This window comes from Pseudophryne corroboree, chromosome 2 (assembly GCF_028390025.1).
Source record: "Pseudophryne corroboree isolate aPseCor3 chromosome 2, aPseCor3.hap2, whole genome shotgun sequence".
Lineage (NCBI taxonomy): Eukaryota > Metazoa > Chordata > Amphibia > Anura > Myobatrachidae > Pseudophryne > Pseudophryne corroboree.
In genome coordinates this window covers 243,231,644-243,257,173 of record NC_086445.1, presented here as the reverse complement: position 1 = coordinate 243,257,173, position 25,530 = coordinate 243,231,644, and the positions used below count along the sequence as shown (strand labels likewise).

General features: G+C 45.6%; 1 protein-coding gene across 3 annotated transcripts in view; it reads right to left on the bottom strand.

Annotated features, from left to right (window-relative positions):
• The window catches only part of SARNP (SAP domain containing ribonucleoprotein), a 248,429-nt gene that overhangs the window by 170,542 nt on the left and 52,357 nt on the right, over nucleotides 1-25,530 (bottom strand). For all 3 annotated transcript variants that reach the window (XM_063952582.1, XM_063952583.1, XM_063952584.1), the window contains exons 2-3: nucleotides 23,593-23,692; nucleotides 7,938-7,984 (exon numbers count right to left, since the gene is read on the bottom strand). In XM_063952582.1, the coding sequence (XP_063808652.1) occupies nucleotides 7,938-7,984; nucleotides 23,593-23,692 (147 nt within the window). The remainder of the gene's footprint in view (nucleotides 1-7,937; nucleotides 7,985-23,592; nucleotides 23,693-25,530) is intronic.

Here is a 25,530-nt window from a genome sequence, read left to right as displayed (position 1 = left end):
ATAATCATGTAACGTATAGCTTTTGTCATTTTTTGTTGCAATATTGCATCATCGTCGTCGACACTGGAGTCAGAATCCGTGTCGACATTGTGTCAACCATTTTGGATAGTGGGCGCTTTTGAGACCCTGAGGGCCTATGCGCCGTAGGATCAGGCATGGGTTGAGACCCTGACTGGCCCGAGATATCAGCTTTATCCAACCTTTTATGTAAGGAGTTTACATTATCATTTAACACCTTCGAACATATCCATCCAATCAGGTGTCGGCACCGTCGGCGGCGACACGTCAGTCAACTGCACTTGCTCTGCCTCCACATAGCCCTCTTCGTCAAACATGTCGACACACGCGTATCGACACACCACACACACAGGGGAAGCTCTAAATGAGGACAGGACCCCCACAAGGCCTTTTGGAGAGACAGAGAGAGAGTATGCCAGCACAGGGATTACACAGTAACTTAGTGTTTACCCAGTAGCTGCTGTAATATTATTAATGCGCCTAAATTTGTGTGCCCCCCCCTCTCTTTTTTACCCTTCTACCGTGATTCTGCAGGGGAGAGCCTGGGGAGCTTCCTCTCAGCGGAGCTGTGGAAGGAAAATGGCGCTGGTGAGTGCTGAGGAAGAAGGCCCCGCCTCCTCAGCGGCGGCCTTCTGTCCCGCGATTTTTTTGTAAAATAAATGGCGGGGGCTCATACATATAACAGTGTCCCACTGTCTATATGCAGCTTTTGCCAGGAGGTATCAATTGCTGCCCAGGGCGCCCCCCCCTGCGCCCTGCACCCTACAGTGACCGGAGTGTGTGGGTTAGCGTGGGCGCAAAGGCGCACAGCTGCAGTGCTGTGCGCTTTCTCATGTGAAGACAGGAGTCTTCTGCCGCCGATTTCGATGTCTTCTCCGCTTCTGCCGGCTTCTGTCTTCTGGCTCTGCGAGGGGGACGGCGGCGCGGCTCTGGGAACGGACGACAAGGTCAGGTCCTGTGTTCGATCCCTCTGGAGCTAATGGTGTCCAGTAGCCTAAGAAGCGCAACCTAGCTGCAGTTAGTAGGTTTGCTTCTCTCCCCTCAGTCCCACGTAGTAGAGAGTCTGTTGCCAGCAGAAGCTCTCTGAAAATAAAAAAAACCTAACTAAAATACTTTCTTATTAGCAAGCTCAGGAGAGCTCACTAAAAGCACCCAGCTCTGTCCGGGCACAGATTCTAACTGAGGTCTGGAGGAGGGGCATAGAGGGAGGAGCCAGTGCACACCAGATAGTACTAAATATTTCTTTAGAGTGCCCAGTCTCCTGCGGAGCCCGCTATTCCCCATGGTCCTTACGGAGTTCCCAGCATCCACTAGGACGTTAGAGAAAAAGTAGTACCTTTACTTTTCCATCATGAACGCTTGATCTAATTTTGGAGTTAGATAAAACAAAACACAGGATTTTAATTACCTACCAGTAAATCCTTTTCTCGTAGTCAATAAGGGATACTGGGGACCTTAGTATAATGTGGTACAGAAGGAGTCCACAGTGTGTGCTGGCTCCGCCCCTCTATGCCCTCCCTACAGCTCAGTCTAGGAAAACTGTGCCCAAAGGAAATGGACATACTTGAGAGGAGGATACATGACAAACAATGAGTGGTGAGATTAACGAACCAGCACACAACATAACAATGAGCTAGCAACAGCTAGCAAAACACAACAGTAACAGCTGTTGAAACAACTTCACACAAGAACAAAACCTTGCAGGAAAGTCGCAGCACAGAGACGGGCGCCCAGTATCCCTTATGGACTACGAGAAAAGGATTTACTGGTAGGTAATTAAAATCCTCTTTTCTCTATCATCCATAAGGGATACTGGGGACATCCCAAAGCTCCCAAACAGATTGGGAACGTGCTAAGACACCTGCAACACTGTACGTCCAAACTGGACATCCTCTGCAGCCAGGGTATCAAACCTGTAAAACTTGACAAACGTGTTTGACCCTGACCAGATAGCGGGCCGACACTCCCTGGGAAGCAGCCCTGGAGGAACCAACATACCACGTGAAGTGGGCTGTGATAGACCGAGGAATAGGCAAGGCCGCCGAAGCGTAGGCCTGTTGAACAGTAAGCCTAATCCAACGGGCAATGGACTGGTTTGAAGCACAACGACTCTTTTTGAGAGCATCATACAGCACAGAGAGGGAATCCGATTTTCTGACAACAGCAGTCCTCTTGACATAAATTTTCAGGGCTCGAACCACATCCAAAGACTCAGGAATTAAGGAAGAGGCTAAAGTGCAGGAACCACAATAGGCTGATTCAAGTGGAAGGCAGATACCACCTTAGGTAGGAACTGTTGTCAAGTCTGGAGTTCCGCTCTGTCCTCATGAAAGACCAAGTAGGGACTTTTACAGGACAAATCATCAAGTTCGGAGACACGCCTAGCGGACGCCAAGGCTAGGAGCATAACAGTCTTCCACCAACATCAGAGGTTCAAACCAAACCAGGACTGTAGAAAGGACAAAACGACATTTAGATCCAAAAGGTGCCATGGGCGGCACAAAAGGAAGTTGGATGTGCAGGACACCCTGCAGTAAAGTCTGGACTTCAGGCAAAGCAGCCAGTTTCTTCTGAAAGAAAATGGACAAGGCGGAGATCTGAACCTTCACGGAGCCCAACCTTTAGGCCCATATCGACACCAGCCTGTAAAAAGCGCAAAAAGCGCCCCAGTTTGAAATCCGCAGGAGGATATTTTCGGCCCTCACACCAGGAGACGTATTGTTTCCATATATGGTGGTAGTGCTTTGACGTAACCGGTTTCCTTGCTTGAATCACAGTGGTAATAACTTTGCCCGGAACGCCCCTCTCAGCTAGAGTGTTCCGCTCAACCGCCATGCAGTCAAGCTAAGCCTGCCGAAAGTCCAGGTAGATGAACAGTCCTTGTTGAAGATTATCTCCCCTTAGCGGTAGGGGCCAGGGGTCTTCTATGCCAATCTCCAGAAGATCCGCGTACCAAACCTTCCGAGGCCAGTCTGGGGCAATGAGAATCGTCTGAGCTTCCTCTTTTGATTCGCATTAGAACCTTGGGGAGCAACGGAATCGGAGGAAACCGGTACACCAGCTGGTAATCCCATGGAGTCGTCAGTGCATCCACTGCCGATGCCAGAGGGTCCCTCATTCTGGAACAATAGCACTGAAGCTTGTTGTTGAGCCGAGAAGCCATCAGATCGATCTGCGGGCAGCCCCACAGTTCTGTTGTCAGTTGAAACACCTGAGGGTGAGGAACGCATTCTCCTGGGTGGACCTTGTGACGGCTGAGGAAGTCTTCTTCCAAGTTGTCGACTCCTGGAACGAATATGGCCGACACATACCTTGCATTCTGTTCGGCCCAGCAAGGAACCTTAGATACCTCCCTCATGCAGGCCTTGCTCTTTGTTCCACCTTGCCAATTGACGTAAGCCACAGCTGTGGCTTTGTCAGACTGTACCTGAATGGCCAGGCCTTGAAGCAGAGCATTGTAGATCACTCTGAGTATGTTTATAAGGAGGTGGCTTTCGAGGAGTGACCACCGACCTGGAACTGTGGTCCCTGAGTTACTGCTCCCCAGCCCCAAGGCTGGCATCTGTGGTCAAGAGAACCCAATCCTGGATCCCGAAGCTCCGCCCCTCCAAGAGGTTGGAGGATTGCAACCCCCACAGAAGGGAGATTCCTGGCCTGCGGTGAGAGATGTATGATCTGGTGCATCTGCAGATGTGAACCCGACCATTTCTTCAGGAGATCCAGTTGGAATATCCTCGTACAGAATCTGCCAAATTGAATGGCCTCAAAGGAGACCACCATCTTCCCCAACAGACGGGTGCAGAGATGTACAGAGACTCAGTCATTCAGCAGAACGTGCCTCCTCAATTGCCTTCGCTGTGTCCATAGGGAGGAAGACCTTCTGAGCCACAGTGTCCAGGATCATCCCGAGAAACTGGAGATGCTGGGTTGGCTCCAGGTGGAACTTTTGAAAGTTCAGAATTCCTTCGATCTTGCTTTGATCAGCAGATCGTCCAGGTAGGGGACAATGTTCACACCTTGAATCCTGAGTTGGAACATCACTTCCGCCATCACTTTGGTGAAAACTCTTGGGGCCGTGGATAGGCCGAAGGGAAGCACCTGGAACTGGTAATGTTCCCGCAGCAGAGCAAACCGGAGGTAAGTTTGATGAGGCGGCCATATCGGTATATGGAGGTAAGCATCCTTTGTATCTAGGGAGACCAAGAACGCTCCCTCCTCCAGACCTGAGATCACTGCTCACAGACTCCATTTTGAACCGGAAAACCCGCAGATATGGGTTTAAAGATTTGAGGTTCAAAATGGGTCTCAATGAACAGTCCGGTTTTGGTACCACAAAAAGGCTGGAGTAGTATACCTCACCTTTTTGTTGAGGTGGCACCGGAACAATGACCTGGGTCTGGGCTAACTTTTGAATGGACTCCGGCAACGTGAGGCGCATGGTTTCTGAAGCTGGTAAACCTGACTCGAAAAAACCTGAGAGGTGGAAGCCTTTGGAATTCCAGCTTGTAGCCTTGGGAGATCAGATGTTTTACCCAGGCGTCCTGGCAGGAGCAGTTCCAGATGGAGCTGAAGAATCTCAGACGAGCTCCCACCCTGAGGTCCCCCCTGGAGTGAAGGGACACCGTCACGTTGTCGGTTTGGAGGAAAGAGCCGACGCCCTGTTCCTGGGAAGCGCATGTGGCAGGTTTACGAGACTTACTTCTTGAACCTCGTGCCGCATTTGAGGCACTCACACCTTACCTTTAAAGCGCAGCGTCCAAAAGGACTGCAGACGGCCCAGTGTAGGAACGTCTAGCTGGAGGAGCAGCCGAGGGGAGGTACGTGGACTTGCCAGCAGTAGCCTTCGAAATCCAGGCATCCAATTCACCCCCGAACAGCCACTCTCCTGTGAAGGGTAAGGCTTCCACACTCTTTTTTATCCTCGGCGTCCACCACCCACTGATGTAACCACAACGCTTTGCGTGCAGAAACCGCCATGGTAGCAGTACGGGCATTTATTACAATACCATTGATGGTATCACAGAGGAAGCGGGCAGACTCCTGTATGTGCTGAATTAGTATCACAATATCAGCTACGGACTTGTCCCCAGCAAGGCCCTCTTGGGTGTTACAACCTACAATAACAGGCCTCTGGGAGGCCGCCGCTGCAACAAATAGATTTTAAAGTAGTTTCTATTTTCCTGTCTGCGGGTTCCTTTAAGGCCGTAGCCCCAGGAACCGGCAGTACTGTCTTTTTTGACAGACGCGATACTGATGCATCGACAGCAGGGGGAGTTTCCTTGTGCAGAAGGGAAGGTGGCCATCCATTTCTTTGATACCAGGAATTTCTTTTATCAGGATTTGCCCATGGCTCTCTAAAAAGATCATCCAGTTCCTTAGAGTTAAGAAAAGTGACCTGTAGCTTTTTCTGTGATGAGAAAAAGGATTGCTGCACATCTGTGTCATTCCCAGGAATATTTAAGACATCCCTTATAGCAATGATAAGTGAGTATACTCCTTGTGCAGCAGAGGAATCATCTAATTCAGTATTAGATTCCAGCTCTTCCCCCTCCTCTACCTCTGGTACCTCCTCCTCGGATTCTGAGAGGATATCAGGTAACCCCCTTTTTTGGGGTAATTAATTTGATATAGAGGAGAAACGTCTACTGTCTACCCTATATTTTGTCAGAGCAGCCATAGATTGTTGTAACTGCTGGCTTTCTTGTCTAGCAGTAGTCAGTTCTTTTGACATGTCAGCCATCATAGATCTCATAAAGCTGGGCCAAGCAGGCTCCTGCAAATCACCCCCTGAAGCCCCACTATCTTGTGAGGGCTGACTGCATTGTTCACACGAGAGAATCTGCAGAGGAGGGGGGAAAACCTGTTGTGTCAATTAGTGCACTCGGCTTTTTTCACCATGCTGACAGAGGACATATACATTCACACACAAACACAGAGAACAACAGATACAAGCAAGCCTGCCCAGACTATTGTGTGTGGAGATACTCAGAGGAGGGACCAGCACCAGCCTGAGAACCAACAATTATACAGTTAGAAGTAAGGTAATTTGGTATATAGTGCTTGAGGAGCCTAATCTAATAAGTCTCTATTAGCAGGCTCTCCCCCTTTACTACACCCCTGTAACAGTGTCTGGCCATGCTGTGTATGCATAAAATGGCGCCAAGGAGCCGCCGGTCCCGGTCTGAGGAAGCTCCATCCCCTTACAATGGCGCCAGAGCTATGCTGATATTTATATTGGCAAATTTCCCCAAAGTGTGCAAAATATGGTACAATCACCTATTTTCACTATCGCTGCCAGTCTGCGCGGGGGAGGGGGGGGGTTATTGGATCACCGCCAGGGGCATCCATATGCCTGCCCCACGTTCATGCTGCACATAGGAACCGGGTCGTCCCACCTAGTGGGGTCACCGGTTGTCACTCACCACTCTGCCGACAATCAGGCTCTGTACTGGGGGTGTACGGCGTGCTGCGGGTGTGCGCGCGAGAGCGCAATGCCTGCGGTACACTGACCCTCAGGACCGTTGTCCTGTCAGCGGGATCCGACTCAGCACCTCTAAACGAGGCCGGTGTATGTTTTACATAGACAAAACACAAAATGTATACACACACTTGTATCCAAACTTCTTAAATTAACAGAGGGACACTTGTCACAATAAAAAAATGTTTTCCCTGTGTTCAGATAGATACATTTTATGACCCACACAGTGTGGACACTAGCAGTTTATTTGTACAATCAAAATAAAAAAAATGGTAGTAAATAAGACTAGTGTAGTGGATGTGTGTACAGAATGCACACAGACTATTCCCATGTAACATTATTACATCAACAATGAAACTTGCTATAATAGACACAAACAGAAAAACTGGGTCACCTGACTGTGTAGCGGATCCAGATGAGAGTATCCCAAAACAGGAATGTCTGTTGCTCATCCAGACACATTAGAAGGTTTGATACATTTCCCCTTACGAGAACACATGGAGAAGTTGCACATAGCAACCACTCCGCTTCTCACTATAATTTATATAGTACAGGTTGAGTATCCCTTATCCAAAATGTTTGGGACCAGAGGAATTTTGGATATCGTATTTTTCCGTATTTTGGAATAATTGCATACCATAATGAGATATCATGGTGTTGGGACCTAAATCTAAGCACAGAATGCATTTATGTTACATATACACCTTATACACACAGCTTGAAGGTCATTTTAGCCAATATTTTTAATAACTTTGTGCATTAAACAAAGTGTGTCTACATTCACACAATTCATTTATGTTTCATATACACCTTATACACACAGCCTGAAGGTCATTTAATACAATATTTTTAATAACTTTGAGTATTAAACAAAGTTTGTGTACACTGAGCCATCAAAAAACAAAGGTTTCACTAACTCATTCTCACTCAAAAAAGTCCGTATTTCGGAATATTTGGATATGGGATACTCAACCTTCTACAAAATGAAAGCTACAGTAGAAGCTGAATTGGTTGCCATGAGCAACTTCTACACCTGTCCATTTTAGGTTTGAAAAATGTCCAATAAACTAATGAAATTTCATGGACTTAAGGCAGAGATCTCAAGAAATGCTGGAAGGGTTATGCTTTGGACAAGCATTACCATAAAGGTAAGGTCTGAGACGTCTCATCTACATAATAACGGAGATCCTGGTAATCCTGCATTTAGAGCAGTTTACATGATAGATGTTACACTTGATCTAATATTGTTGGGGTATTATTCTAAGTGAGCTTCCTCCAGGGAATTCTGGTGATGACGCCAAGTCATAAAGAGGTTTACATTTTTATCATTTTATTTCTGAAATATGAAATATAAAATGGGCATCGCTTTTGTTAAGAGTGGTGAACCTTTACAGTATGTGGTGCTAAGAAATTACTTACAATTGCTGATTTTTTTATTTACCTCGGTTTCATCTCCTAGCACATCTTCTTCATTGGGTTCCTCTTCAGCTTTAGAAAAAAAAAAAAAAAAAAAAATAGCATAAGAGAACACACATATATGTGTGTATAATAATATATATATATATATATATATATATATATATATATATACACATACATACATACATACACAAATATACATACATATATACATACATACATACATACACACACATATACATATACACCCACACATTACTGTATGCCTTCAGATGTGCATTCACACTGGTGAATGGCAAATGGTTTACATTTTTCTAGAAATGTACAAACTATTTTGGAATAGATTCAATCTTTATATACTATCCTTTCTCTCTACATTTCTGTAACAAGCACCCATAGGGCTCAATTCATGGGTTTCTGTTGCAGTAGGGTGGATGAACATCGGCAATGGAACTCGCTACAGTGGTGAGCCAAATCTCGTACCGGACTTACTGATTTTTGTATGCAGCACTAATGGGCTATACATACACTAACAATTAGTGAGTCCGGAGCTACTGTAAAGGCAACAAACACTTATTCGCGGTTCATAAATTATGGCATCTAATGAAATTGAGCCTGTAGAGTTTAATTAGTAGAGGTATCTAGCAATAAACTACAGTAAAAAAGTGTCGAGGTGGACAGACCATTCAGATGAAATACAGAATAATTGCTTAGCTTCACCAATCAACCCTAGGAGTGGCACAAACGCAAACCCCAGTCTCCAGGAAGCAATGTACATACAAAAATGATTTGTCACCTAAAATGAGGTAGCTATATTTCATACATTTTACAGAACTAAATGGAAGATATCTGATTGCAAATTAGTTAAAATAAGATTTTAAACCTACCGGTAAATCTTTTTCTCCTAGTCCGTAGAGGATGCTGGGGATTCCGTAAGGACCATGGGGATAGACGGGCTCCGCAGGAGACATGGGCACTAAAAAGAACTTTAGATATGGGTGTGCACTGGCTCCTTCCTCTATGCCCCTCCTCCAGACCTCAGTTAGAGAAACTGTGCCCAGAGGAGACTGACAGTACGAGGAAAGGATTTTTGTTAATCTAAGGGCAAGATTCATACCAGCCCACACCATCCACACCGTATAACATGGATATACGAACCAGTCAACAGTATGAAACAAAACAGCATCAGCCCCAGACTGATCAAAACAGTAACATAACCCTTATGTAAGCAGAAACTATATACAAGTCTTGCAGAATGTAGTCCGCACTGGGACGGGCGCCCAGCATCCTCTACGGACTAGGAGAAAAAGATTTACCGGTAGGTTTAAAATCTTATTTTCTCTTACGTCCTAGAGGATGCTGGGGACTCCGTAAGGACCATGGGGATTATACCAAAGCTCCAAAACGGGCGGGAGAGTGCGGATGACTCTGCAGCACCGATTGAGCAAACATGAGGTCCTCATCAGCCAGGGTATCAAACTTGTAGAACTTTGCAAAGGTGTTTGAACCCGACCAAGTCGCTGCTCGGCAAAGCTGCAATGCCGAGACCCCTCGGGCAGCCGCCCAAGAAGAGCCCACCTTCCTAGTGGAATGGGCCTTTACCGAATTTGATACCGGCAATCCATCCGTAGAATGAGCCTGCTGAATCGTGTTACAGATCAAGCGAGCAATAAACTGCTTAGAAGCAGGAGCGCCAACCTTGTTGGCTGCATACAGGACAAACAGAGCCTCCGTTTTCCTCACCCGAGCCGTTCTGGCTACATACATTTTCAATAACCTGACCACATCAAGGGACTCGGAATCCTCCAAGTCCCGCGTAGCCACAGGCACCGCAATAGGTTGGTTCATATGAAAAGATGAAACCACCTTGGGCAAAAATTGAGTACGAGTCCGCAACTCTGCTCTGTCCACATGGAAAACCAGATAGGGGCTTTTGTGAGATAAAGCCGCCAATTCAGACACTCGCCTTGCCGGTGCCAAGGCCAACAACATGACCACTTTCCAAGTGAGATACTTTAATTCCACCGTTTTAAAAGGCTCAAACCAGTGAGACTTAAGGAACCGCAACACCACGTTAAGGTCCCAGGGTGCCACTGGAGGCACAAAAGGAGGCTGGATATGCAGCACTCCCTTCACAAAAGTCTGTACTTCCGGAAGAGAAGCCAATTCCTTCTAAAAGAAAATGGATAGGGCTGAAATCTGAACCTTAATGGAGCCTAATTTTAGGCCCAAATTCACTCCAGTCTGTAGGAAGTGAAGGAAACGGCCCAGATGGAATTCTTCCGGAGGAGCATTCCTGGACTCAAACAAAGAGACATACTTCCTCCAAATACGGTGATAATGTTTCGCAGTCACGTCCTTCCTAGCCTTAATCAGAGTAGGAATGACCTCATCCGGAATGCCCTTTTCCGCTAGGATCTGGCGTTCAACCGCCATGACATCAAACGCAGCCGCGGTAAGTCTTTGAACAGACAGGGCCCCTGTTGTAACAGGTCCTCTCTGAGAGAAAGAGGCCACGGATCTTCTGTGAGCATTTCCAGCAGATCCGGATACCAGGCCCTTCGAGGCCAATCTGGAACAATGAGAATTGCCTGTACTCCTCTTCGTCTTACGATTCTCAATATCTTGGAGATGAGAGGAAGAGGAGGAAACACATAGACCGACTGGAACACCCACGGTGTCACCAGGGCGTCCACTGCTACCGCCTGAGTGTCCCTCGACCTGGCGCAATACCTCTTTAGCTTTTTGTTGAGGCATGACGCCTTCATGTCTATCTGAGGCAGTCCCCACTGACTTACAATCTCTGCGAAGACCTCCTGATGAAGTCCCCACTCTCCTGGATGTAGATCGTGTCTGCTGAGGAAGTCTGCTTCCCAGTTGTCCACTCCCCCGGAATGAAGACTGCTGTCAGAGCGCTTACATGATTTTCCGCCCAGCGAAGAATCCTGGTGGCTTCTGCCATTGCCACTCTGCTCTTTGTTCCGCCTTGGCGGTTTACATGAGCCACTGCAGTGATGTTGTCTGACTGAATCAGAACCGGTAGGTCGCGAAGCAAAGTCTCCGCTTGACGAAGGCCGTTGTATATGGCCCTCAACTCCAGTATGTTGATGTGAAGACAAGCCTCCTGGCTTGACCAGAGACCCTGGAAGTTTCTCCCCTGTGTGACTGCTCCCCAACCTCGGAGGCTCGCGTCCGTGGTTACCAGAACCCAGTCCTGAATGCCGAACCTGCGACCCTCCAGAAGGTGAGCACTCTGCAGCCACCACAGGAGAGATACCCTGGCCCTGGGGGACAGGGTGATCATCTAATGAATCTGTAGATGAGACCCGGACCACTTGTCCAGAAGGTCCCATTGAAAAGTTCTCGCATGGAACCTGCCGAATGGAATGGCCTCATAAGTCGCCACCATCTTTCCCAGAACTCGAGTGCAGTGATGCACAGACACCCTTTTTGGCTTCAATAGGTCCTTGACCAAAGACACGAGTTCTTGGGCCTTTTCCGTCGCAAGATAAACCCTTTTCTGGTCTGTATCCAGAACCATGCCTAAGAAAGGCAATCGAGTCGTTGGAACCAACTGTGACTTCGGGATATTGAGAATACAGCCGTGCTGTTGCAACACCCTCAGGGAGAGTGATACGCTGTTCAGTAACTGTTCTCTCGATCTCGCTTTTATTAGGAGATCGTCCAAGTACGGGATAATTGTGACACCCTGCTTGCGCAGGAGCACCATCATTTCCGCCATTATCTTTGTGAAAATTCTCGGGGCCGTGGAAAGCCCAAACGGCAACGTCTGAAATTGGTAATGACAATCCTGTATAGCGAACCTCAGGAACGCCTGATGGGGCAGATATATGGGGACATGAAGGTATGCATCCATTATGTCCAGGGACACCATATAATCCCCCCCCTTCCAGGCTGGCGATGACCACTCTGAGCGACTCCATCTTGAACTTGAACCTTTTTAAGTATAGGTTTAAGGATTTTAAATTCAAAATGGACCTGACTGAACCGTCCGGTTTCGGGACTACAAACAGGGTTGAGTAATATCCCATCCCCTGCTGCAGCAGGGGGACTTTGACCACCACTTGCTGAAGACACAATTTTTGAATTGCATTTAACACTATCTTCCGCTCTGGGGGAGAAGCCGGTAGGACAGATTTGAAAAACCGGCAAGGAGGCACCTCTTCGAATTCCAGCTTGTAACCCTGGGAAACAATTTCTATTGCCCAGGGATCCACCTGTGAGTGAACCCAGACGTGGCTGAAAAGTCGAAGACGTGCCCCCACTGGGGCGGACTCCCTCAGCGGAGCCCCAGTGTCATGCGGTGGATTTTGTAGAGGCCAGGGAAGACTTCTGCTCCTGGGATCTAGCTGTGGTTGGCAGCTTTTTCCCCTTGCCCTTACCTCTGGCAAGAAAGGAAGATCCACGCACTCTCTTGGGTTTAAGCGACCGAAAGGACTGCATCTGATAATGTGGTGTTTTCTTAGGCTGTGAGGAAACATAAGGCAAAAAAGTTGATTTACCTTCCGTAGCCGTGGAAACAAGGTCTGTGAGACCTTACCCAAACAATTCCTCACCCTTGTAAGGTAAAACCTCCATATGCCTCTTCGAGTCGGCATCGCCCGTCCATTGTCGGGTCCATAGGGCTCGTCTAGCCGAAATCGCCATAGCGTTGGCTCTGGAACCCAGTAGGCCAATGTCTCTGAGCATCTCTCATATATAGGACAGCATCTTTAATATGACCCAGGGTCAATAAAATGGTTTCCTTATCCAGCGTATATCTATTTCAGCAGATAAGGTATCTGTCCACGCTGCTACAGCGCTACAAACCCAAGCCGACGCTATCGCCGGTCTGAGTAAGTTACCAGTATGTGTGTAAATAGACTTCAAGGTAGTCTCGTGCCTGCGATCAGCAGGATCCTTGAGGGTTGCCGTAACTTGAGATGTCAGCGCAACCTTTTTGGATAAGCGTGTCAACGCTTTATCCACCCTCGGGGAGGATTCCCACCGTATCCTGTCCTTAGTCGGGAAAGGATACGCCATAAGAATCCTTTTGGGAATCTGCAGTTTTTTGTCTGGAGATTCCCAAGCCTTTTCAAATAATTCGGTCAGCTCGTGAGATGGGGGAAAGGTTACCGGAGGTTTCTTTTCCTTATACATGCGCACCCTCGTGTCAGGGACAGAGGGGTTATCTGTGATATGCAACACCTCTTTTATTGCAATGATCATATAATGAATACTTTTAGCCAATTTTGGCTGCAGCTTTGCATCATCGTAGTCGACACTGGAGTCAGAATCCGTGTCGGTATCAGTGTCTACTATTTGGGATAGTGGGCGCTTTTGAGACCCAGAAGGTCCCTGCAACATGGTGAAAGGCAGGGTTTGAATCCCTGTACACTCCCTGGACTCAGCTTTGTCCAACCTTTTGTGCAATAAATTCACATTTGCATTTAAAACATTCCACATATCCAACCAGTCAGGTGTCGGCGTTGCCGACGGAGACACCACACTCATTTGCTCCACCTCCTCCCTAGAAGAGCCTTCCGCTTCAGACATGCCGACACACGCGAACCGACACACCACACACTCAGGGAATTCCCTTATCTGGAGACCGTTCCCCCAGCACCAATGACCCAGGGGAAAAAATTACCCAGATAGCGCTTTTAATACGTGTGTGTGTGTGTGTGTGTGTGTGTGTATGTGTGTGTGTGTGTGTGTATGTGTGTATGTGTAAAAAAAATATATATATTATACACTGCGCCAAATTATGTGCCCCCCCCCCTCTTCTTTCAAACCCTCTGTCACCGTGTTCAGCAGGGGAGAGTCCGGGGAGCCAGCTTCTCAGCGTGTGCTGTGAGGAAAAATGGCGCTGGTGAGTGCCGAGGACCAAGCTCCGCCCCCTCAGCGGCGGGCTTCAGTCCCGCTCGATTTCTTTCAAACACTGGCGGGGGATCTCTTATATATAGTGCAGAGCCCATATATGTCCTGATTTTGCCAGACCAGAGGTATAATTGCTGCCCAGGGCGCGGGGGGGGGGGGGGGGGGGGGGGGTTGGGGCACGCGCCCTGGGCAGCAATTATACCTCTGGTCTGCCAAAATCAGGACATATATGGGCTCTGCACTATATATAAGAGTACAGTGCCTGCCGTGTGTGTGTTGTGCGGGAGCAATGGCGCACAGCGTTATCGCTGCGCGTTACCTCAGTGAAGATCCGAAGTCTTCTGACGCCTTGAAGTCTTCTTTCTTCTCATACTCACCCGGCTTCTATCTTCCGGCTCTGTGAGGAGGACGGCGGCGCGGCTCCGGGACGAACAGCTAGGAGAGACCTGCGTTCCGATTCCCTCTGGAGCTAATGGTGTCCAGTAGCCTAAGAAGCAGAGCCTAGCAGTTAAGTAGGTCTGCTTCTCTCTCCTCAGTCCCTCGATGCAGGGAGTCTGTTGCCAGCAGGCTCCCTGAAAATAAAAAACCTAACAAAATTACTTTCTTTCAGGAAACTCAGGAGAGCTCCCTGTAATGCACCCAGTCTCCTCTGGGCACAGTATCAAACTGAGGTCTGGAGGAGGGGCATAGAGGGAGGAGCCAGTGCACACCCATATCTGAAGTTCTTTTTAGTGTCCATGTCTCCTGCGGAGCCCGTCTATACCCCCATGGTCCTTACGGAGTCCCCAGCATCCTCTAGGACGTAAGAGAAAATAAGTTAATACAAACTGCTTAGAGTTTTTCTAGGTGGCAATGCTCTTCTGAGATTCTGATTGAAAATAACCGAGTGGAAATCAGTAATCTAGTTTCTCAAAAGATCAGAACGAATCTGTAATTTAGTGTCTCACAATAATGAATATACAATTGTGTTCTATTAATATTGTAAAATACTCACACAGGGGTACTAAGATTACCCCCAACCGGTGCATTATTGTATGTTTGGAAAATGATGGGTTCTGTTGCAAGAAAGGAAAAGCTAGATTTTTTTTAGTTGAAAAGATGGCTTTGGCTCCCCATCATGTCCATATTTAGACTTTGTTTAGGTTATCACAGGCAGATTCAAGCGTTATCAAATTATCTTAAGCCTATAATTCTGCATAATAACTATGCATGCCTAATTGTCATACTGATCAATGACATGAAAAAACAGGATTTTAATACCTACTGGTAAATCCTTTTCTCCTAGTCCGTAGAGCATGCTGGGGTCCACTTCAGTACCATGGGGTATAGACTGTTCCGCAGGAGCCATGGGCACTTTAAGACTTTTCAAGGGTGTGAACTGGCTCCTCCCTCTATGCCCCTCCTCCAGACCTCAGTATAGGAACTGTGCCCAGGGAGACGGACATTTTGAGGAAAGGATTTAGTTTTAAACAAAAGGTGAGATACATACCAGCTCACACCTCAACCATGCCGCACAACATGGCATTCAACTTATACACGCCAACAGGCATGAACAATTGCCGCAACATGCTGAAAATCATCGTAACACAACACTCGTGTAACAACAAACTAACAACTGCAGGTAAAGTACGCACTGGGTCGGGTGCCCAGCATCCTCTACGGACTAGGAGAAAAGGATTTGCCGGTAGGTATTAAAATCCTGTTTTCTCAAACGTCCTAGAGTATGCTGGGGTCCACTTCAGTACCATGGGGTTATACCAAAGCTCCAATATGGGCGGGAGATTGCAGATGACCCTGCAGCAACAATTGACCAAACTTTAGGTCCTCATCGGCCAAGGTGTCAAACTTGTAAAACTTTGCAAACGTGTTTGCCCCTGACCAAGTAGCTGCTCGGCAAAGTTGTAATGCCGAGACCCCCCGGGCAGCCGCCCAGGATGAGCCCACCTTTCTAGTAGAATGGGCATTTACCGAATTCGGTATCAGCCATCCTGCCGTGGAATGAGCGTGCTGAATCGTATTTCTGATACAGCGCGCAATGGTCTGTTTAGAAGCAGGACACCCAATCTTGTTGGGAGCATACAGTACAAACAGAGTCTCTGTTTTCCGTATCCAAGCTGTTCTAGCGACATCAATTTTCAAAGCTGACCACATCAAGAGACTGACGCAGTGAAGGTGTCAGTAGCCACTGGCACCACAATAGGTTGGTTTATATGGAAAGACGAAACCACCTTCGGAAGAAATTGCTGACGAGTTCTTAACTCTGCCCTATCTTCACGGAAGATCAGGTAAAGGCTCTTGTGAGACAAGGCCCCCAACTCAAACACCCGCCGCACGGATGCCAAGGCCAACAGCATGACCACTTTCCAAGTGAGAAACTTCAATTCTATCTCCTGTAGAGGTTCAAACCAATTCGATTGAAGGAACTGCAATACCACATTAAGGTCCCATGGTGCCACCGGAGGCACAAATGGAGGTTGGATGTGCAGAACCCCTTTCACGAACGTCTGAACTTCTGGAAAGGAGGCCAATTGTTTTTAAAAGAAACTGACAATGACGAAATCTGAACCCTGATTGAACCCAATCTTAGTCCCGCATCCTCACCTGCCTGCAGAAAATGGAGAAAACGTCCCAACTGAAACTCTTCTGTAGGAGCCTTCTTGGATTCACACCAAGACACATTTTCTCCAATACGGTGGTAATGTTTTGACGTTACTCCTTTCCTGGCCTGAACAAGAGTGGGAATGAATTCCATAGGAATCCCCTTTCGGGCTAGGATCCGGCGCTCAACAGCCATGCCATCAAACGTAGCCGCGGTAAGTCTTGATATACGCACGGCCCCTGCTGGAGCAGGTCCTCGCGAGGAGGAAGAGGCCGAGGATCTTCCATGAGTAACTCCTGAAGATATGGACACCAAGCCCTCCTTGGCCAGTCTGGGGCAATGAGGATTGCTCGAACCCTTGTTCTTATTATTTTGAGAACTTTTGGTATTAGTGGAAGAGGAGGGAAGACCTATACCGACCGAAACACCCACTGGGTCACCAGTGCATCCACTGCTCCTGCTTGGAAGGTCTCTCGACCAGGAACAATATCTCTGAAGCTTCTTGTTGAGACGAGATGCCATCATGTCTACTTGAGGAACTCCCCAAAGACTTGTCAACTCTGCGAAGACTTCTTGGTGGAGGTCCCACTCTCCTGGATGGAGATCGTGTCTGCTGAGGAAGTCTGCTTCCCAGTTGTCCACTCCCGGAATGAAAATGGACAAATACATACCACTAATCATATTAAGGAGGTAGGATCAAATGCCTATGTCCATTACTCCAGTGCACATTATTCACCTTGGAAAAAAAGTATACCCCGGAGCCAACTGATACGCCCCAGAAGAAATTGTTCTGATTTAAAGTCTTTTGAATTACAAGCCAAAGATATGATAGATTCCTTTGAACAACGAGGATACCCCACACCTTTACTATATAAGACATTGGAAGAAGTGAGAGGGATAGATAGAGACATTGTCTAAAGAAAGGGGATCGAATAATAATTCTGAAATGGATAAAGAATACCACCTAGCTTTCATCACTACTTATAATGATCACTGCCCCAAAATAAAATCCATCATTAAGAAAAATTACAGTATATTAAAACAAGATAATCTATTAAGGGATGTTCTCCCAACTAAACCAGCATTTATTTTTCGGAAGGGGCGATCCTTAAAGAACTCCCTTGCACCCAGTTATTTAAGGCCAGAGAAGAAAACCAATACCATTAGAGAACCCTGGCTTCCACCAATAATGGGTTTCTATAAATGTGGAAGTACTAGGTGTATTACGTGTCAATATATAGATAAAACACAGTATGTAAAAACTGATAAAGGAGAAAAACAATACGAAATTAGAAGTCCTATCAACTGTAACTCGACATATGTTGTATATATTCTTCAATGTGGGTGTGGCCTTTATTATGTAGGCCGCACCACTAGAAAACTCCGGATTAGGTTTCTTGAGCATCGTAGAAACATTCTAAATAGAGTATCTACACATAGTGTTTCCCAACATTTTAATGACCATCATAATGGGGATCCAAAAAGCCTCAAAATAATAGGGATAGAACATATTCCCATGACAAATAGGGGAGGTGACCGTTTCAAAAAATTGTGTCAACAGGAGGTCTACTGGATGTTCAGGATGGGATCTATACATCCAGATGGCCTCAACGAGGCAGTGGAATTGAATATGATCATCTAATATAATTGACATTATTTTGGATTTAACATCTTTCCAACAACAATAATCCATTATAGACATATACAAACTCCCTCTCTGTCTCTAGTAATTTCTAATTACTAGGTATCAAGTTTTTAATATCCTCACTCAATTTCTTTTGCTGCTTCTTTTCACCTTTGAACTTCTCCTTAGTCCTTCCTTTTTTACCTCTAAGTTTGTCAGTAACAGAAAGAATTTATTGGTATCGCCAAGTTGATTCAGATCTCTATAACAAGTTATTTTCACTAAGAATAATTAAGCACATCTATAAGTGATATATGATAAAGATCTGCTTTTCTTTATACGTGTTCTAATAGCTAAATATGATGTGATCAGGCTCTCAGAAACGGTGCCATCGTGCTGCAAATACATTTTACAATGTGTAATATAAAGTACATGGCTTTAGAGGGTTGCCATGGTTACCGGCCGGGAGTGACGGGTAAGCTTCCGTTTACGCGATCACGCTGCCTGGCCGGGGAGGACGTGGCTGCTCTGGGCCGCGTTGTCATGGCGACAGACGGAGGGAGGTGTGCGCCTTCCGTCCGACGAGCTGGGGTGGCGAGTCACAAGGGAGAACGTCCATTCCGAGCCGCGTTACTATGACGACGGCTCGTGAATGGTTATTGGTTACTCAGGACAATACGTCACTTCCAGTTCTCGTTGCTATGACAACGGTCCGGGAGTGAACGCTAGGTTCACATAGCATCATAATCATGGGGGGGGCAGGAATGGAGAAAGATGCAGCAAACTATTAGCAGCTGCTACCCCTAAACCCAGATTGAAGCACCTGGTATAATTACACAGTTTGGAAGCACAATGAATGCTGACCATGTGACATCAACCACATGACAAACATCGATCACATGACCTTTAATTCAACCTATGAAACAACTTTGGGAATGGTCTCCGTGACTACATTGTAGTAAACAAATCCCCTGATTGGACCAATACATTCCATATTAAGAAATTAAATAAATAAAAAGCACTTACTAGGATTTGAAATAAAAGTTTGATATTACCAATGGTTTACATATATAAGTAGGTCTGTCTCTTATATATATTGTAGTAGTTTTAATCACTAGAAAGAGATGTGTGTGATAAACAGGAAATGTGCATCCAGGTGCCAATTAAGCCACCATTTTGTCTAGGGTATATAAAGCCCAAACCCAGATATTACAGTACACCTTTGAAAAAGCTGCAAGGTTTATGCAGCGAAACGCGTCAGAATGTACCCCTTGGAGCAGGACAATCTTCAATTGGATCCGAACCAGCCCTCAGTATTCTCCAGCTATCCAGAGGAGTTCTAGAGAGGCACCATCCAATCACCGCATTGCATGAGGTACTCATCTATGGGACATTCTATTTAATCCTCTAGCGGCATATGGAATCTTTATTGGACTCTCTAAACACCATCTAAAAGGGACTCTCCATAGTGGATTATAACTGGACATTTACATCACTTAAGGGCAATACCTGGAACGGATCCTACAGAATTTATATAACATATGTCCTGAACCAACACTCTGGGTAAACTCTATCCTTTTATGTATGCACATGGCATAATATTACTACACAGAATATTGCTGTTTTTTAATGAGTTATTGTTTTTTTAATACATTGTCTTAAAATTTTACACATTTAGTGAATGATATTGTTCTTTCCTCTTGTTGATATTGTTATTGATATTGTTCTTCCTTCCTTTCTTCTTTCAGTGTAATACATTGGGAGTGACTTCCCTCTAAAATATTGGCTGCTGCTTAGCTGAGCATCTCGCCTCTTAGCGCCCGAATACCCTTGGGTATTACTTATTACCTTCTTTGGTTTCAAAACTTGTTTGACCATTTTCTGGATCTCCAGATCTGTTTCCACTGGAAGAAATACCCTCTGAACTTCTGTGTCCAGTATTATCCCCAGAAAAGACAATCTTGTTGTTGGTTCCAACTGTGACTTTAGAAAATTCAAAATCCAACCGTGTTGTTGGAGCACTGACAGGGAGAGTGTAATGTTCTGCACCAACCGTTCCTTGGATCTCGCTTTTATCAGAAGGTCGTCCAGGTAAGGAATTATATGGACTCCTTGTTGTCGAAGGAGGACCATCATCTCTGCCATCACCTTGGTGAATACCCTCGGTGCCGTGGAGAGTCCAAACAGCAACGTCTGGAACTGGTAATGGCAATCCTGTATCGCGAACCTCAGATAAGCCTGATGTGGAGGATAAATGGGAACATTTAAGTAGGCATCTTTTATGTCTACCGACACCATGACATCTCCTTCCTCCAGACTGGAAATCACTGCCCTCAGAGATTCCATCTTAAACTTGAACCTTTTCAGGTAGAGATTCAGAGATTTTAAGTTCAGAATTGGTCTGACCGAGCCGTCCGGCTTCGGAACTACGAAGAGGCTTGAATAAAAACCTCCTCCCTGCTGTGACAAGGGTACCAGGACAATGACTTGATCCTGACAATTTTTGAATTGCAGCCTTTACTACTTCTCTGTCTGGAAGAGAAGCTGGCAAGGTCGATTTGAAAAATCGGCATGGGGGGACGTCTTGAAACTCCAGCTGGTATCCATGGGACACCAATTGCAAAACCCAAGGGTCCAGGCCAGATTGAGCCCAGATCTGACTGAAAAGTTTCAGACGTGCTCCCACCCGAGCGGACACCCGCAAGGGAGCACCAGCGTCATGCTGCAGATTTGGCAAAAGCAGGGGTGGACTTCTGCTCCCGCGATCCGGGAGACGCTGCAGACTTTTTTCCTCGTCCTCTCCATCTACCGCAAAGAAGGGGGAACCTTTGGCCTTTTTATTTTTGTTGGCCGAAAGGACTGCATCTGAGAGTGATGCGTCTTTTTTTGTCGGTGCTGGAGCATAAGGCAAGAATGTCGACTTACCTGCAGTAGCTGCAGAGACCAACGCATCCAGCCGATATCCAAACAAGGCCTCACCTTTATACGGGAAAGCCTCCCTATATCTCTTGGAATCTGTGTCAGCATTCCACTGGCGAATCCACAACGCCCTCCTAGCCGAGACTGCCATGGCAGCGGCTTTTGAACCTAAAAGCCCAATATCCTTCATGGCCTCTAGCATGTATGCAGCAACGTCTTTGATATGACCTAATTTTAGGAGTATCTCGTCTCTATCTATCGTGTCAATTTCAGATGACAAGTTATCTGACCATTTTTCGATAGCACTACTCACCCACGCGCAAGCAATGGTGGGCCTGAGCAGTGTACCATTGGCCACATAAATAGATTTTAATGTAGTCTCCAACTTGCGGTCTGCCGGCTCCTTTAGTGAAGCCGTCCCAGGTACAGGGAGAATCACCTTTTTTGTTAACCATAACAGGGCACTGTCTAAAACTGGGGGTGACTCCCACCTTTCCCGGCAGAGGACAGGAAAAGGATAAGCAACCTGAATCCTTTTGGGAATCTGAAATTTATTTTCTGGGTTTGCCCAAACTCCCTCAAAAAGAGTATTTAGCTTGTGAGAAGGAGGGAAAGTTACATTAATTTTCTTTATAAAAATAAGCCTTCTCCTGAGGTAACGGAGGGGCTTCCGTAACTTCCAAAACCTCCCTTATAGCAACAATCATGTATTGAATGCTTTTTGCCAATTTAGGATCTATTCCCCTGGAATTGACACAGGAATCAGTCCGTGTCGGTATCAGTTTGTACTATTTGTGCAAATGGTCTTTTGTGTGACCCAGAGGTGATGCCTGTGGATGAAAAAGCAGAACTAAAAAAAAAAAAAAAAATCACATCTTCCACTGATTTATGATTCACACTATCATGTAATTCTTTCACCCATTCAGGCTCATGGTGTGTCGGCAGTGCTACCACATTACAACTCTGTGTCCCTAAAATGGCTCCCTCAGGTGAAGAGCTCCCTGCCTCAGACATGTCACACACGTGCACAATCACACCACAGACACTCCGGGACTTATAGGGGACAGACCCACAGTAAAGTCTGTCAGAAGGACACGGATAGGATTTGCCAGTTCACAACCCAGTGCCGGTAATAAAATGTCTGTGTAACACAAAATGCCCACAGACCTGTAGCGCTTTTATAATCACACTAATAAATATATACAGGTTGAGTATCCCATATCCAAATATTCCGAAATACGGAATTTTTTGAGTGAGAGTGAGATAGTGAAACCTTTGTTTTTTGATGGCTCAATGTACACAAACTTTGTTTAATACACAAAGTTATTAAAAATATTGTATTAAATGACCTTCAGGCTGTGTGTATAAGGTGTATATGAAACATAAATGCATCCTGTGCTTAGATTTAGGTTCCATCACCATGATATCTCATTATGGTGTGCAATTATTCCAAAATACAGAAAAATCCGATATCCAAAATACCTCTGGTCCCAAGCATTTTGGATAAGGGATACTCAACCTGTGTGTGTATATATATATATATATATATATATATATATATATATATATATATATATATATATATATATATATATATATATATATATATATATATATATCTCTCTCTCTCTCTCTCTCTCTCTATCCATCCATCTATATAAACCAAATTTCACTGTGCCCCCCGTTTAGCACCCTGATACTTCATTCAGCAGTGGAGGAGGACCAGTGTTCTTCTATGCAGCCTGGAGGAAGAGAAAATGGCACTGAGCAGTGTGCTGGCTGACTGAGGAGGAAGCCCCGCCCCCGTAATGGCGCGTTTCCCCTCAGATCTTTTGAACTTTTATACTGGCGGGGGTAGGACTGTGCCTCAGCATCTTATGCCCCTTATTTTTGCCAGTTTTAGTAGGTTTCATGCTGCCCAGGGCGCCCCCTCCCAGCGCCCTGCAGTGCCTGTGTGTGATGGGTAGCATGGCGCGCAGCGTTCCCGCCCGCTGCGCGGTACCTTTCAGCCGTCACGGTGTCTGAAGATCCTTTTCTTCTTACACTCACCTGTCTTCTGGCTCTGTAAGGGGAGTGACGGCGGGCTGTGGGAGTGAGCACATAGCCGCAGCTAGCGTTCAGTACCCTTCAGGAGCTAATGGTGTCCTGTCAGTCAGAAGCAGAGCCATGAAACTATTCAGGAAGTTGGTTCCTACTTCTGCCCCCTAAGTCCCACAAAGCAGGGAGACTTGCCAGCAGTCCTCCCTGAAAATAAAAAACCTAACATAAGTCTTTCAGAGAAACTCAGTAGAGCTCCCATGGAGTGCATCCAGTCTGCCTGGGCACATTTTCTAAACTCAGGTCTGGAGGAGGGGCATAGAGGGAGGAGCCAGTTCACATCCTTGAAAAGTCTTAAAGTGCCCATGGCTCCCGCGGAACAGTCTATACCCCATGGTACTGAAGTTGTCCCCAGCATCCTCTAGGATGTATGAGAAAGAAAAAAAATCTCAACACCCAAAATGATAATTATGTAAATCATGCATAAAGTTATTTTGTTGTGGTTAGAATATCATCAGAATGTCAAAGTGACATGCTGTCTGTCTACACAGACTATTTAAGCAAAGCTAATAAAGCTCAGGTAAAAAAAAAAAAAAAACACAATGGACTTTTCCCAACCATGTTCTTCTAGGTATGCCTGTAGTCTGTTGATTAAATCGCTCTTGTTCCCCTTCACCTCCAAACCGCGGGCCAGGCATTCTTGCTTGAGCTCTGCCAACTGCAGTATGAAAAGACCATTAGAAACCTAGCATGAGGCGTCTTACAAAGTGTTATTTTCAAATGTAAAATAAAAACAAAAACAAATGAGTTAAAACAGTAAGCACAAAATCAAATTAATTCAATATTCTCACACTTTTTTTTTATTTTATTTTTTAACATTTTTATGTACGTGTCTATAATCAAACAAGGTTTGTGACCGATACAACAGTCATGAATTAAATGGCTGTTACCTCTTGCTTCAGGATTACATACGCATTATCGGCGGATGGGATGCCAGCTGTCAATATCCCATATGGGGCAACCCGCCTGCCAGAATGCCAGCAGCAAAGCATGCGCTAAGAGTCCCCTTGCGGGCTCGAGGGTGTTGTGGACACCCACGAGTGGGAATAGCCCTGGTGAGCCGGGATTCTGGCTGGCGGCATTATCGGCCTGCGGGATTTTGGCATCTGTATCCTATACGCCAAGATTCCGACAACCGGCATTTTATCTGCTTCCCCTGCTTCATACCAAGTGGTGCCATTGTATAGGTCAGAGATTTCCCATTTCAATGTGCTACACACACTCATGCAATCTAATTAGATTTATACAAACTCTAAATTATTTTAAATTTGGATGCCCTATCAAGTACTTTAGATGGGTTTAGCTGCTTTACATTGGGGCCATTCAACACGGGTTCCAAAGTGACAATTTCAGATTGTAATGAAATTTAGAATAAATGCTGTCAGGGTGCACACTGGTTTTGAAGTTATATACCTATAAAGCTTAAAATGTTTCACAAAAAAAATGCTATTAACATTTTGCTTTAAATTGCACTTTGGCATGGTATTATTTGAAATCTCTGTAAGAGCTTTCATATGATGTAACACAACAGCATCTTTAGATTATTATTTTTTTTTTAATTCAAGTTTACATTTTTTTTTTTTCTCAAAAAGAATTACATTTTTGAAATGAAAAAAAAATGTTCACTGTTAATAAAACCACATAAGTTTTATTGTAGGATCATGATGGAATCACTTGCTTGAAGAGCTTTCATTTTGAGTTATTCTTGAAAATTGTATTAAAAAATATAATCGTTATGGTAGACTTAGCGTTGATAGCTATTTCTCCTAAGTCCACAGGATAACATTGGGATATGAGGTAGTGACAGCGGATTGGCACCCAACGATCAAAGCGTTCGGCCTCCCAGAATGCAACAGGCCCGTCCCTATATCCCCGCCTCCTAGCTCAGGCAATTCAGTTGTTTTCCAAAGCTCAAGGCAGGAGCATCATAGAGAGCCCTAATCAGGCAAGAAGAACACACATGCACACCCTTTCGTACAAGAAGGAAGATGTTAGTAAGTGAAAGGATCTTCAAATTAGGTGCGTCAGGGTGGGATCCCTGTGGAGAAATAGTTATCAACGGTAAGTCTACCATAACAATTATTTTTCCTGCAGGGTCCACAGGTTATCCACAGGATAACATTGGGATGTCCTAAAGCAATTTAGTGGTAGGGACGCTCCTGATTGGACAGGAGAATCCTTTGCCCGAATTCAGTGTTCAGAGAGGCAAAAGGTATCAAAGGCATAATATTCAAAGAAAGTGTAGTGGACAAGTGGAATAGCCTCCCATCAGAGGTGGTAGAGGCTCAGACAGAGCAATTTAAACATGCATGGGATAGGCATAAGGATATCCTTACAAAGAAAGGAGGATCAAATAAGGTTTGAGATAAAAATATGGTAAAAAAAAAATAAAAAAAAAAAGAGGGCAAACTAGATGGGCCAAGTGGTTCTTATCTGCCGTCAAATTCTATGTTTCTATAATGTCTAATGAGTGTGTTGTTGGAAGCCCATGTGGCT